Source organism: Populus alba, chromosome 18 (genome assembly GCF_005239225.2).
Source record: "Populus alba chromosome 18, ASM523922v2, whole genome shotgun sequence".
Lineage (NCBI taxonomy): Eukaryota > Viridiplantae > Streptophyta > Magnoliopsida > Malpighiales > Salicaceae > Populus > Populus alba.
In genome coordinates this window covers 13,470,267-13,484,349 of record NC_133301.1, presented here as the reverse complement: position 1 = coordinate 13,484,349, position 14,083 = coordinate 13,470,267, and the positions used below count along the sequence as shown (strand labels likewise).

General features: G+C 28.8%; 1 protein-coding gene across 1 annotated transcript; it reads left to right on the top strand.

Annotated features, from left to right (window-relative positions):
* Positions 1 to 1,120: 1,120 nt before the first annotated feature.
* Positions 1,121 to 8,837, top strand: LOC118057847 (uncharacterized). Its single transcript, XM_035070558.2, has 6 exons — positions 1,121 to 1,224; positions 2,105 to 2,260; positions 2,444 to 2,518; positions 3,426 to 3,500; positions 6,209 to 8,443; positions 8,543 to 8,837. The coding sequence occupies exons 2-5, from the start codon at positions 2,254 to 2,256 to the stop codon at positions 8,437 to 8,439; spliced, it is 2,388 nt and encodes a 795-aa protein (XP_034926449.1). The 5' UTR covers positions 1,121 to 1,224; positions 2,105 to 2,253; the 3' UTR covers positions 8,440 to 8,443; positions 8,543 to 8,837.
* The last annotated feature ends 5,246 nt before the right edge of the window (positions 8,838 to 14,083 follow it).

Below are 14,083 nucleotides of genomic sequence, written 5' to 3'. Positions count from 1 at the left end.
CTTTTGTGCTTATTCAGTTTTAAATTTTATTTTTATTATATTTTATTAATCTTCAAAAAAATAAATTACGAGAGAGGAAGGATAGGTAGGTCATGTTTGTAATCCTATAAATATATATTAACTCCGAGTGGTTTGATTAAATTAACCACTGGAAGTCTGAAAGTTACAGTATAATGTTTTTTTTTTTTTTTATTTTGAAATGTATATAAAAAATTATTTTTTATTTTTTAAAATTTATTTTTTGATATCAACACATTCAAAACAATTTAAAATAATATAAAAAATTAATTTGAAGCATAAACCAATAATTAAATTTTGATGAAAAACTTATTAAATCTCAATGCCAAATAGGCACTACGAGCTTCTTTGGTATTGTAGTTGAACATCGTTTCTCTATTGTTTTTTCTTTTTTTTGTTTTAAATTATTTTAATGTGCTAATATCAAAAATAAATTTTTAAAATAAAAAATATTATTTTAATATATTTCAAAACAACAAACACTTTAAAATATAATTTCTATTATACTTTCAAAAAGGTTCTAATTAGGTGATGAATCATAATTGTTAAATTTAGTTTGATACCAAACCATTGGATTAACCTATAATATTTTTCTCAATATTTTCAAAAATAATTAACGATTTTGACGTTAGTGATAATCATGTAGTTGGTTTTTCAAATCAAAAAAGATTTTGTCTTTCTTTCAATTAACTTATTCTTTGAAGACAAAAAATGAATATTTAGGATTTGAAATGTAATTGATTTTTTTTAAAATTAATCACTAACCGCTTGCTATAAATATCATGCAGGCTCTGAAGGACCATTAAGGCTTAACAAATTTGGAGTTCTCTGATTTAGCTTTAATAACTTCAACAATAACATCTTATCATCCCTCAAAGGGCTTTCATCTCTCAAAAATCTATATCTTGATGGAAATCAATTGCAGGATCAATTAAACATGAAAGGTATTTAGCCTACTCAAAACACATCATCACAACCAATTGAAAAAGAGTGGAAATGTTAGACACGCACATGTTCTATTCTTTGATATGAAGTTTACGAATTGATCCCTTATAAGTTTTAATTCGAGAATTAAAGGCCTAAGAGTTTTTGTATTAACTCTTCTCTCTTGTATTATTTCCTTTAACTCAGAATTTGATTCATTGAGCAACTTGGAGGTGCTGTCGCTGTTAGCCAATAAAATCCAAGATTTGGTAGCCTTAACAGGTATTAAATTAATTAAGTACCCTAGATTTAACTTTTAGTGCCCAATATCCATCTTTATAGTTTAATATTTCAAGTTTCAGATTAAGTTATACTTTGGTCTCTTTTGTGCTTATTTCAGTTTAAATTTTATTTTTATTATATTTTAATCTCAAAAAAATAATACGAGAGAGGAAGGGATAGGTAGGTTCATGTTGTAATCCTATAAATATATTAACTCCGAGTGGTTGATAAATTAACCAACTGGAAGTCTGAAAGTACAGTAAATGTTTTTTTTTTTTATTTTGAAATGTATAAAAAAATTATTTTTTTATTTTTTAAAATTTATTTTTGATATCAACACATCAAAACAATTTAAAAATAATATAAAAAATTAATTTTGAAGGCATAAACCAATAATTAAATTTTGATGAAAAACTTATTAAATCTCAATGCCAAATAGGCACTACGAGCTTATTTGGTATTGTAGTTGACCATCGTTTCTCTATTGTTTTTATTTTTTTTTGTTTTAATTATTTTAATGTGCTTATATCAAAAAATAAATTTTAAAATAAAAAATATTATTTTAATATATTTCAAAACAACAAACACTTTAAAATATAATTTCTATTATTACTTTCAAACAGGTTCTAATTAGGTGATGAATCATAATTGTTAAATTTAGTTTGATACCAAACCATTGGATTAACCTATAATTATTTTCTCAATATTTCAAATAATTAACGATTTTGACGTTAGTGATAATCATGTAGTTGGTTTTCAAATCAAAGATTTGTCTTTCAATTAACTTATTCTTTGAAGACAAAAATGAATATTTAGGATTTGAAATGTAATTGATTTTTTTAAAATTAATCACTAACCGCTTGCTATAAATATCATGCAGGCTCTGAAGGACCATTAAGGCTTAACAAATTGGAGTCTCTTGATTTAGGCTTTAATAACTTCAACAATAACATCTTATCATCCCTCAAAGGGCTTTCATCTCTCAAAAATCTATATCTTGATGGAAATCAATTGCAAGGATCAATAAACATGAAAGGTATTTAGACCTACTCAAACACATCATCACAACCAATTGAAAAAGAGTGGAAATGTTAGACACGCACATGTTCTATTCTTTGATATGAAGTTACGAATTGATCCCTATAAGTTTTAATTCGAGAATTAAAGGCCTAAGAGTTTTGTATTAACTCTTCTCTCTTGTATTATTTCCTTAACTCAGAATTTGATTCATTGAGCAACTTGGAGGTGTTGTCGCTGTACGCCAATGAGATCCAAGATTTAGTAGCCTTAACAGGTATCAATTAATTAAGTACCCTAGATTTAACTTAGTGCCCAACATCCATCTTAAGTTTAATATTTCAAGTTTCAGATTAAGTATATTTGGTTTCTTTTTGTGATTATTTCAGTTTAAATTTTATTTTTATTATATTTTAATCTCAAAAAAATAAGATGAGAGAGGAAGGGATAGGTAGGTCATGTTCCTACCATAAAAAGACCAATCATGATTATTATTGTTTTATCTACGTAACCTAGAAAGACATATCTCTCTCTGCTAGATAAAAAGAATCAAGAATTTTCAATTTTTAACATACCAAATATTAAAATAAATAATAAATAATTAAATAATAAAAAGAAAACTATTTAAATAAATAATACTTTGTAAGGTGATCCACCATAAAAGCACATTCTCTATTTTATTTATTAATTAAATAGTTGTGTGTGAATAATATATTAATTATACCAGACCTCTATATACCTTTATTTAAATCAAGCTCCATCACAATACTGTTTTAGATTTCGGGCTTGTTTGGTGTTATTGTTGAACTGTTTATTTTGTTATTTTTTGAAATTTTTTGCTTTAAAAATAAAATTTTAAAAATAAAAAAAATATTTTAATATGTTTCAAAATAAACAAATATTTTGAAACGCAATCTTTATAACACACACTCTCAAACAGACCCTAAATTATATGATGAAAATTATTTATCTTGATACCTATTTCTTTTTTTATTCAATTTACAACTATACTTCAAATAATTAACGATTTTGAAATGAGTGATAATCATGTAGATGGTTTTTAAATCAAAGACTTGTTTCTTAATTAAATTTTATGAAGACAAAAATGAATATTTAGGATTTGAAATGTAATTTAATTTTTTTTAAAAATTAATTACTAACCGCTTGCTATAAATATTATGCAGGTTATGAAGGACCACCTAGACTTAACAAATTGAAGAGTCTTGATTTAAGCTACAACGGACTAATAGACACGAAAGGTTACATGCCTCCATATCTTCCTCTGTCTCTCTCTCTCTCTCTCTCTCTATATATATATATATATATATATATTGCTAGTGGTTTTTTACAAGTGATAAGATGATTTTATTTTATTTTTTGTTTGTAATTTTAGAATATAGTCTCGAAACTACCTAGTTAATTGGAATTAAATAATCAAAACCGATATTATACATGAAAATAATTAAAGTCCCTTTTAGTAATTACTACTAGTAACACACTTCCACACACAACTATCATCTGTTTTCTAAAATATTCTTAATACTTTATTATTAGAATAATAAGGATATGTATACTTCTAAAATTTATTTGGTTTTGTTGTGCTTTCATATAAAACACCTACTTTAATTAATTATAAAAGAAGCAAGGAATTACATAATTATCTCGTAATCATCTTTCACATGTTTTTTTCTAGAATAGCATGCTTGCCTTTTTCTAACAACAAATTCTTTATCAATTATAATAATCTTTTACTCTATGTTTTTACTTTATTAATATGAATAACTTATTTTCTTAAACTCAAATTTACTCAAACAATAGGAATAAATTAAGTTAATCTTGGACTCGTAGCATTTTTGTCAAGCTAATAGAAGAACTAAACATGTATATAAGAAAACAATATTTAATACATGGAATTAGGAATCTTTAATAGTTTATTATTAAAATAATAAGGATATGGATTTTTTTTCTTTAGATAAATATATGAACAAGGATAATATTTTTTTTTTTCATATCAATGGAAAATAATGCTTATTCTTTTGATTTATTATTTTCATTATTTATTCTTTTATAAAAGTTTTGTTTGTTTTCAATTTACTCCTTCAATTACAATTTATCAAATATTTTGTTTTTAATTCGAACTTTATTCTTTAATTTCTATTTTTTCCTTAGTTTTTTTGTTAAAATTTTATTAGTTTTTAATTTCAATCAAGGTTTATGCTATTTTTTTTTTTTCAATTTGACCCTCATTATTTTCATTTGTGAAAGTTATTTTTCTTTTCAATTTAATACTCAAATTGAAAATTTTTGCTTGCCCTTTAGATTATTTTTTATTTTGATTTTCACCCTTATTTTTTTAATTACAATTTTTTTTTTATTTTGATCCCTTTATATAATTGATTTTTTTCTCAGTTTCATCCTTTAGCTTCTGATTTGTCAGGTATTGAGCTTCATTTATAGTGCTTCCAAACTAATGACCCAGGTCATAAGTTTTAAATTTAATACGGTTCAACATTCTTTTTTCTTGCTCATTTTCCTTTTCATTTTTATCGTTCTATATTATTTTAAAAAATATTTTTATTTTTATTTTAATCAATCGGTTTCATATGTGTTTTTATTTCTATTATATTTTTATTTATTTTAATAAATAAATTCACTAAATACAACTGGGTAAATATTTTATTTTACAAGATCAAATATCTTGATCTACATCTATCTTGTAATTTTTCAAGTTTTTCTTGTAGCTATTGTTAACTATTGTTTTTCATTTATTTACATGGATGATTATCGATTTATTTAATTAGATACTTGCATAAGCCTTTTGATTTACATTTGAATTTTTTATGTAAAAAAACATATTAAAATAGCTTGCACATCTAGTTTTTTTTTTTTTTTTTTAAATATACGACTCGTAGTGAAATATGGGACATATATATATATGAAAGAGGGATGCAATTCTAAGTGTATTCATTGGGAAAGACATGAATTGTTTAATAGTCAATATATTTAAACCTAAACCCATATTTTGTATTAAATTTATATAAATGCACAAGCCGATGTGATGGTGTGGGGACTTAATTTATATTTTGTTTAATAGTTAATATATTATATGCAAAGAACTTAATTTTAGTCGACGTTCAAACTAGTTTGAGGATATCTCTTATCATTAAACCAATAAAATAAAAGATTTAACATGTAAACTGGGTTTTTTTAGCCCTATGTATAGACAAAACGTAGAAAAAATAAAATATTCATGCTAAAGTTGAAAAAAGAAAAAAAAATATGAGAAGAGGTTTTAAATAAATAGTTTGAATTTAGTTTATGTTATCACATAAACCAATTGAATTATTTAAAATTTATATTAGATATTTTTAGATAAAATGTAAAAAATAATAATAATGTAGAAAATCATCTCTTACACTAGTTCAATCTTTATTAATAAGTCCTCCAAGTTGATAAAAGTTTATGATAATATAGGATTTGGATTATGTAATTTTTAAACTTTATTATTTTGTTAATTATGCATTTTCTTTCTTAATAAAATTACAAAATCAATTGATGCAATAGCATCTCTTTAAGTAATAAGAATTTCATTCTAAATGCATCAAGAAAATTATATATATAATTTCGTTACTTTTTTATTTTAGTTTTAGGGAAAAATCTCTTAAAACCAATTTCATATTAACAAGAAAAAAGTTAAAAATTAAAACTAAGCACCAATTAAAAATCTCTTAAAACCAATTTTAAATATAATGAAATCATTAAAAAATTGATTACATGCGAATAATCGAACAACCACATTATATTACTGCCTTAATGCAAAGCCATATGACTAGTTTAGTAACAGATTTCTATTCCTTGAATATAAGAAGAGCCTTCATTAATCCTATATTGCTCGCCCTCTGTACGATCCTATAGTTTCCATCACATTATTGTATGCTAAATTTCTTTTAACATGGATAATTTGCAGGCCTTTGTGAGTTAAAGCATCTCCAGGAACTAGATATCATCTATAATAATCTCAATGGTTCTTTGCCTTCGTGTTTCTCGAATTTGACAAACCTTCAAGTTTTAGATATCTCTTTCAATAACTTCACTGGGAATATATCCTTGAGTCCCATTGTAAGTCTCACGTCCATTCAAGATCTAAGACTTTCAGACAATCACTTCCAAATCCCAATCTCACTTGGCCCTTTTTTTAACCTTTCAAAACTCAAGCTTTTGAATGGTGACCATAATGAGATACACGAGTCAACAGAGCTGGTACACAATTTGATTCCAAGGTTCCAGTTACAGAGCCTTTCTTTGGTATGTAATGGATTCGGTGGGACATTTCCGAAATCCCTTTACTATCAGCATGACCTTCAATTTGTTGATCTCTCACACATCAAAATGACAGGAGAATTTCCGAGCTGGTTGTTACAAAACAACACAAAACTTGAACAGCTTTATTTGGTCAACAATTCTCTTTCTGGATCTTTGCAATTAGCAAATCATTCCCTTGTGAGGCTGTCACGTTTGGATATCTCGAGAAATCACATTCACAATCAAATTCCCACCGAAATTGGAGCATGTTTCCCGGGGTTACGGTTTTTGAACCTATCCATAAATGATTTCAGTGGTAGCATTCCCTCTTCGATCAGTAATATGAGCCTCTTGAAAGTCTTAGATTTGTCCAACAATGGCTTGTCAGGCAACATACCCGAGCAGTTGGTGGAAGGCTGTTTATCATTAGTGGTTCTCATGCTTTCAAATAATCATTTGAAAGGCCAGCTTTTCTGGAGAAATTTCAACTTAGCATACTTGACAGAGCTGATATTAAGAGGGAATCAGTTAACTGGGATTCTTCCAAATAGCTTGTCTAATGGTTCTAGTTTGCAAGCATTGGATGTCAGTCTCAATAATTTATCTGGTAAGATACCGAGATGGATAAGATATATGTCTCTTATATATTTAGACCTTTCAGAGAACAATCTTTTTGGAAGTCTACCATCCAACTTTTGTTCTTCAAGGGGGATGATAGAAGTTTATTTATCAAAAAATAAACTAGAAGGATCACTGATTGGTGCACTCGATGGTTGCCTGTCACTGAATATATTAGATCTTAGTCATAATTATTTTAGAGGTAGCATTCCCGAGTCAATTGGTTCTTTGTTAGAGTTGAGCTTTCTTCTATTAGGTTATAATAATCTAGAAGGTAAAATCCCGAGCCAACTATGCAAACTAGAGAAATTAAGCTTGATTGATCTTTCTCATAATCATCTGTTCGGTCATATTCTTCCTTGCCTACAACCTATTAGCAAGTGGCAGAGGGAAAGGGAAAGATCTTTAAATCTTCCTGGCAATTTTCTAGTCCGTGAGAGCAGGAAATCATTGATAGATCTTTCTCATAATCATCTGTTCGGTCATATTCTTCGTCGCCTAGAACCTATTAGCAAGTGGCAGAGGGAAAGGGAAATATCTTTAGAGCTTTCCACAGAATTTTCTGTTACCATAAATGAAGACCAGTCTATGAATAAATCTGTAGAGTTTACAACAAAGAGCATATCCTATTCATTCAAGGGAATAATCCTCCAGTACATCTCCGGTATCGATCTCTCCTGTAATAATTTGACAGGAGAGATTCCTGTTGAGCTCGGAAACCTCAGCAACATCCAGGTGTTGAATCTATCACATAATAGTTTAACAGGTCCAATACCACCAACATTTTCAAACTTAAAGGAAATTGAAAGCCTGGATCTTTCCTACAACAACTTGAACGGGGAAATTCCTCGTCAGCTTCTCGACTTAAACTTCCTATCTGCTTTTAGTGTAGCCCACAATAACTTATCTGGCAAAACGCCAGAGATGGTTGCACAATTCTCAACATTCAACAAGTTTTGCTATGAGGGAAATCCGTTGCTTTGTGGACCACCACTCGCCAAAAATTGTACTGGAGCAATACCGCCATCACTACTACCAAGGTCTCAGACTCATAAAAAAGAAGAAAATGGCGTTATTGATATGGAGGCTTTCATTGTGACATTTTCAGTGGCGTACATCATGGTCTTGTTGACAATAGGTTCAGTTCTGTACATAAACCCACGTTGGCGACGATCATGGTTTTACTTTATTGGGGAGAGCATCAATAATTGCTATTACTTTCTTGTGGACAATCTACCAGTGCCAGTCAGGTTCAGACGATTTCAGCCTTGTGTCTAAAATGGTATTGACTTTGTGTATTCTGTTTAGTGCTTACGTTTTATTTAATGATTGATCAATAATCTGAACCCTTTCATGTGCAATTTGGAAATCATTGTTGCAGATGTATGGAATTTGCAGACATGGAGGCGATTGACAAACTGAATTTCATTGGATGAAGGTAAGAAAATCTCCGCAAGTAATATTTTCGTTATGTGCTTCTAGGACTTGCTGCATGGTGCTCAATTGTCTATGGAGCTAGAAACAAAGAAACATCAAAGTTCATAGCGGGACTGGTGCATCCGGAAGCTCTGCCAAGGTCATGATTCAAATGGTTAGATGTACGCTTGATAATTCCAGATTTCCAATATTTTTAGTAATCATTATCAAATCTAAGGAATTGAAATTTTAGATTTGAATTTTATTTTCCCGTAGAGTATCCATGACAAAAGCTCAACAGCCAGAGTTCGTATTTCCTTAATTTCTTATGAACAAATCAAGCATGCAGTCGATCTTGCTCTTGTCTTTTCTCAAGAGCATCCAAAATGGTGGTGCGTAATGATTTTTGTTAGGAAATCTGGTTTTCCATTTACACCGTAATCATGTTCGGGGACACTTCACATCGCTAATTAAATTCACTTTACATATAATTCAAGAATTAATTAAACTAATGGAAATCCATCTTTCTTGTAGCTAAGGAACTCAATCAACAAATTAGCATTCAAATTCAATTGTTAAAGTTGTAAGATGATTAATGCATGTAAATGTTTTTTTTTTTTTCACTTATAACTTGTTTTCTTTCAGCTTTAAAGTCAAATAACGAAAGGGTGCTTAAATGTTAATTTTTAAATATAGTAAAAATGTGATATAGTGTAACTAGAAAATATTAAAGTGATTTTTTTCTTACATCTTAAAATTATTTTGAAAATGTTTTGTCATTTACAAAATTTTTATGTAGAATTATATCTTTAGAATAGGATCAAATATTTGAAGTTATTAGCCAATTACTCTATGTTGGGATATGATTTGAATTTAATTTTTATCGTTAAAAAAGAATGTGCAGGTATTGTGAACATATTTTTTGATATCATGAAAAAAAATTAATTGAGAATTAAAAAGTTAATCTGTACATTTAATAAAATAAATTGAAAATTATATAAATCAATAAATTAAAAAAAATTATTAATACTAACTAAGAATAAAATAAAAAATTAAAAGATATTTGATTCGTGAGTGGAGTGTTATTTGAATTCTTTTCATTATATGAAAAGAAATCGGTTTTCTTAATAATTTAAATTTTATAGAGAGAATATAATTGTTAGTATAAATTCTCTTTTTATTATTAATATATTTTTTTAACAAATAATACCAATATCTATTTTTTTATTAGAAATTAACTTGGAATTGTACATGTAACATAGCACAGGTACACTACTACCTAGTTGTTTGTATAAACGAGATTAAAGTCTCAAAAACATGTGATGAAGTGCTATAATGTATACTAAAAATAGAGTTTCAACATTAAAAAAAATCGCAAATTTGAATTTGAAATTTCTTATACGAACTCTCAATATCGTAAATCTTTATATTATAATTTATGGGTTCCATATACATAAGATTAGCCCCTCATTGCGAACATAATGAGACTGGATGCTACATAATTGATACAGGTTTTTTTTTTCTTTTTTCTAAACACATTGTTTTATTTAAATATAAATATAAATGTCAGATTTAGCCAAATCCCAAATTATTGTCATAAATTTGATGATCCTTTTACCATAAATATGAATATAATAGTTTAGGGGGAAAATAGAATGAATGTTGTTTTTTCTATTATATAATCAACTCTTTATACAAAACTCTGAATATTCTATTTACCTCAATTAGATGACTAGTTTTTATATATTTTTATACCTGATGCCTATTTATTTTTACATTTTTTAAAAAAAATTGACAATAAATTTTTTATTTTTTTTGGTTTTAAATTGATTTTTTTGTGTATTTAGATTTTTGTGATGTTAAAATAAAATTTTAAAAAATAAAAATGATATTTTTTTAATATATTTTTAAATAATAAATATTTTAAAAATCGTAAATAAAAACCTGGTTTTTTTCATGAAAATGTACCACGAAATAAACAAAGGCGAAGGGAAGAGTGGAAGCAACGTGATAGGTAGAAAGGGGACACTCAAACGTGTTACCATTGGATTAACGGACCTCTTGCTGTCACTGTTCTTGATGTCTATTGCTGTCACTACCAGGTTTCGACACTGTACGTGGAAAATCTTGCCATTTGATGTGATGTTGCCGTTAGCAAGGCGGAGGATTAATTTAAATTTATTTCTAGAGAGCCAAAGGTTGCTCATTTTCTCAGTTGACTCCAAGTCAATGTTTATGCGACGAAGACTTCCAAACTGGATCATAGCTTCTTGCTCAACCAGCGAATGTATATATTTTATTGGACGGAAGACAAAGCACAAACACGATGATGCATTTTTATTTATTGATTTTCAATGAAGCTATCGAACGCAAGGGAGCACCGATAATAAAATAAAATTATTTTTATATTAAAATAATATTTTTTATTTTTTATGCGACGAAGACTTCCAAACTGGGCAATAGCTTCTTGCTCAACCAACGAATGTATACATTTTATTGGACGCAAGACAAAGCACAAACACGATGATGCATTTTTATTTATTGATTTTCAATTAAGTTATCAAACACAAGGGAGCACCGATAATTAAATAAAACTAGTTCTCTTTAATCTTATTTACTTTCTCTCTAATCAAATTAAAAACAATCATATTTCTCTTTAATTAATAGTTTAGGGAGAAAATAGAATAAATGTTGTTTTTTCTATTATATAATCAATTTTTTATATAAAACTCTAAATATTAATTAGGATTTCTATTTACTTCAACTACATAACTAGTTTTTATATATTTTTATATTTGGTGCCTGTTTATTTTAACATTTTAAAAAAAAATTTGAAAATAATTTTTTTATTTTTTTGGTTTTAAATTGATTTTTTTTGTGTATTTAGATTTTTTTTATGTTAAAATAAAAATTTTAAAAATAAAAATAATATTCTTTTAATATATTTTTAAATAATAAATATTTTAAAAATCAATCGAAAATAAAAACCCGGTTTTTTTCATGAGAATGTACCACGAAATAAACAAAGGCGAAGGGAAGAGTGGAAGCAACGTGATAGGTAGAAAGGGGACACTCAAACGTGTTGCCATTGGATTAATGGACCTCTTACTGTCACTGTTCTTGATGTCTATTGCTGTCACTTAGGGGTGTTCACGGTCTGGTTCGGTCCGGTTTTCACCTAAAATTACAAGCAAACCGAAAAATAATATTCTTTATATTAACAACCCGGACCGAACCGAGAACCGGTTCAAACCGAACCGGTTTTGTTCGGTTCGGGTCGGTTTTTTAGCAAAAAAAACCCAGAAAAACCGGATTGTTTTCTGGTAACAGCGATAACCATTGTTCACTCGCTTCCCCTTGAGAACTGCTTTGAGAGAGATAAAGAGAAGAAGATAGATGTGTTAGATGTTAGGTATTGGAGTTTTTGTGGGTGACTACGATATGATGCCGAGACAAGGTAGAGAAGGCAGTGGCAAGCAAAGAATGCTGACACCAAGAGAAGGAGTTTGAAACTTTGAATCATGAGACAGGGTAGCTCTGGAGAGTGTAATAAAATCTACTGACAAAACCTTCCTCGTGTAGGGTCAACTGTTATGAATATGAGCTCTAGTTGCCTGGATCTATTTCTTAGATGTATTTCTTAAAGCTTGGTGGGTTGGTCTCCAATCCTATCAAAGCAGTTCTATGGTAATAGAAAAACAGGATTGTTCTAGATATCCAGGAAGAAGAAGGTGAGGGGGGTGGGGTGGGGTGGTTGAGAAGGGGGAAAGGAAAATGGAAGCTAAGTGAAGGCTGGGAAAGGAGGGGGGGGTGAGGAGACGGCTGAAACTGAAAAGGTGAAAAGTGATTTAGGGTTAGGGGTTGTTTTTTTATACTTTTTTTTAACCGGTTCGGTTTGGGTCGGTTTAATCGGTTTAAGCTATTTTAAACCAGAACCGAACCGGACCGGGTGGGTTTTTTTATTTTTTAATCGGTTTGTTCGGTTTTATTTATCGGTTCGGTTTTTTTGGTTAATTTTTTCTCGGTTTTTTCGGTTTAATCGGTTGGTCAGTTTTTTTGAACACCCCTACTGTCACTACCAGGTTTCGACAACACGCCAAAGAAAGAAGACTACTGTACGTGGAAAATCTTGCCGTTTGATGTGATGTTGCCGTTAGCAAGGCGGAGGATTAATTTAAATTTATTTCTAGAGAGCCAAAGGTTGCTCATTTTCTCAGTTGACTCCAAGTCAATGTCTTTTATGCGACGAAGACTTCCAAACTGCGCCATAGCTTCTTGCTCAACCAGCGAATGTATACATTTTATTGGACGGAAGACAAAGCACAAACACGATGATGCATTTTTATTTCTTGATTTTCAATGAAGTTATCGAACACAAGGGAGCACCGATAATAAAATAAAATTATTTTTAATATTAAAATAATATTTTTTATTTTTTAAAAATTATTTTTGTATCAAAATAAATTCCCTACCTAAGATGTGAAGACCTTGTTATCGTGAATATAATAGTTTGGGGGGGGGGGGGTTAAGCTTAGGAGTACTTTGAATTCAAACACCAAGCTATTTATATTTGATCGTTTAAATGTTTTTTTATTACATATGCGGACCTTCATATAAAATTTTGAATACTAATCAAAATTTCTAATTATTTTAACTAAATAACTAGTTTTTATCTATTTTTATACTTAGTGTCCGTTTATTTTTACAGGTGCATTCTTCTTCTTTTTCATAATATTTGCAGGTGAGAAACATCCACAATTTCTTGGAAAAAACCAATGAGTCAATGAAATGGTCTTTACGCTGAAAATATCTCCCACTGCAAAAACAATTAATGCAATCAATCATTGCCTGCTGAAAAATTACTCCAAAAAACTTCATGGAAGTAACAATCCAACACAAACACAAAGCCGTATAAAATATTTACAAATAGTTATAACATTTAACTATTTATGTAGGGTTCTCTTTTTAAAATAATTCATTTCCGCGTGCATGTCATGCTCCTCCATTGTTTTTTCAGCCTGTCCCGCTCCAGTATCTGCACACCACGCACTGCAGCTGTTTCCGGTGTTTTTTCCGCGTTCATCGGAGTATAAAAAAATGTTATTTTTTCTCGTTTAATTATTTAAATATTTATTAATGTAGTTTTCATGTTTGAAGTGTTTTTTTTTTTGGATTGCACAATGTAATTTATGTATTTGCACAATAGTTGTGTGATTTACATATATTTTATTTATGTTGAATGATATTTTTCCATCCTACATTAACCATAATTCTATAGGTAGAATCACCTTCGAAGTGACTAATTAATCTGCTTTAATATATTTGAGAGTCACGTAATGGCACTCGTTGGTATTCTAAATACGAAGAGAAGAGTAGAAGCACATTTTTTTTGCTTTAATATATTTGAGAGTCACGTAATGGCACTCGTTGGTCACGTAAATTATTTTGATCGATAAGAAAGCTTTGCTCTAGAGTCTGATATCCTAACCTTTCTCAGAATGTCCTC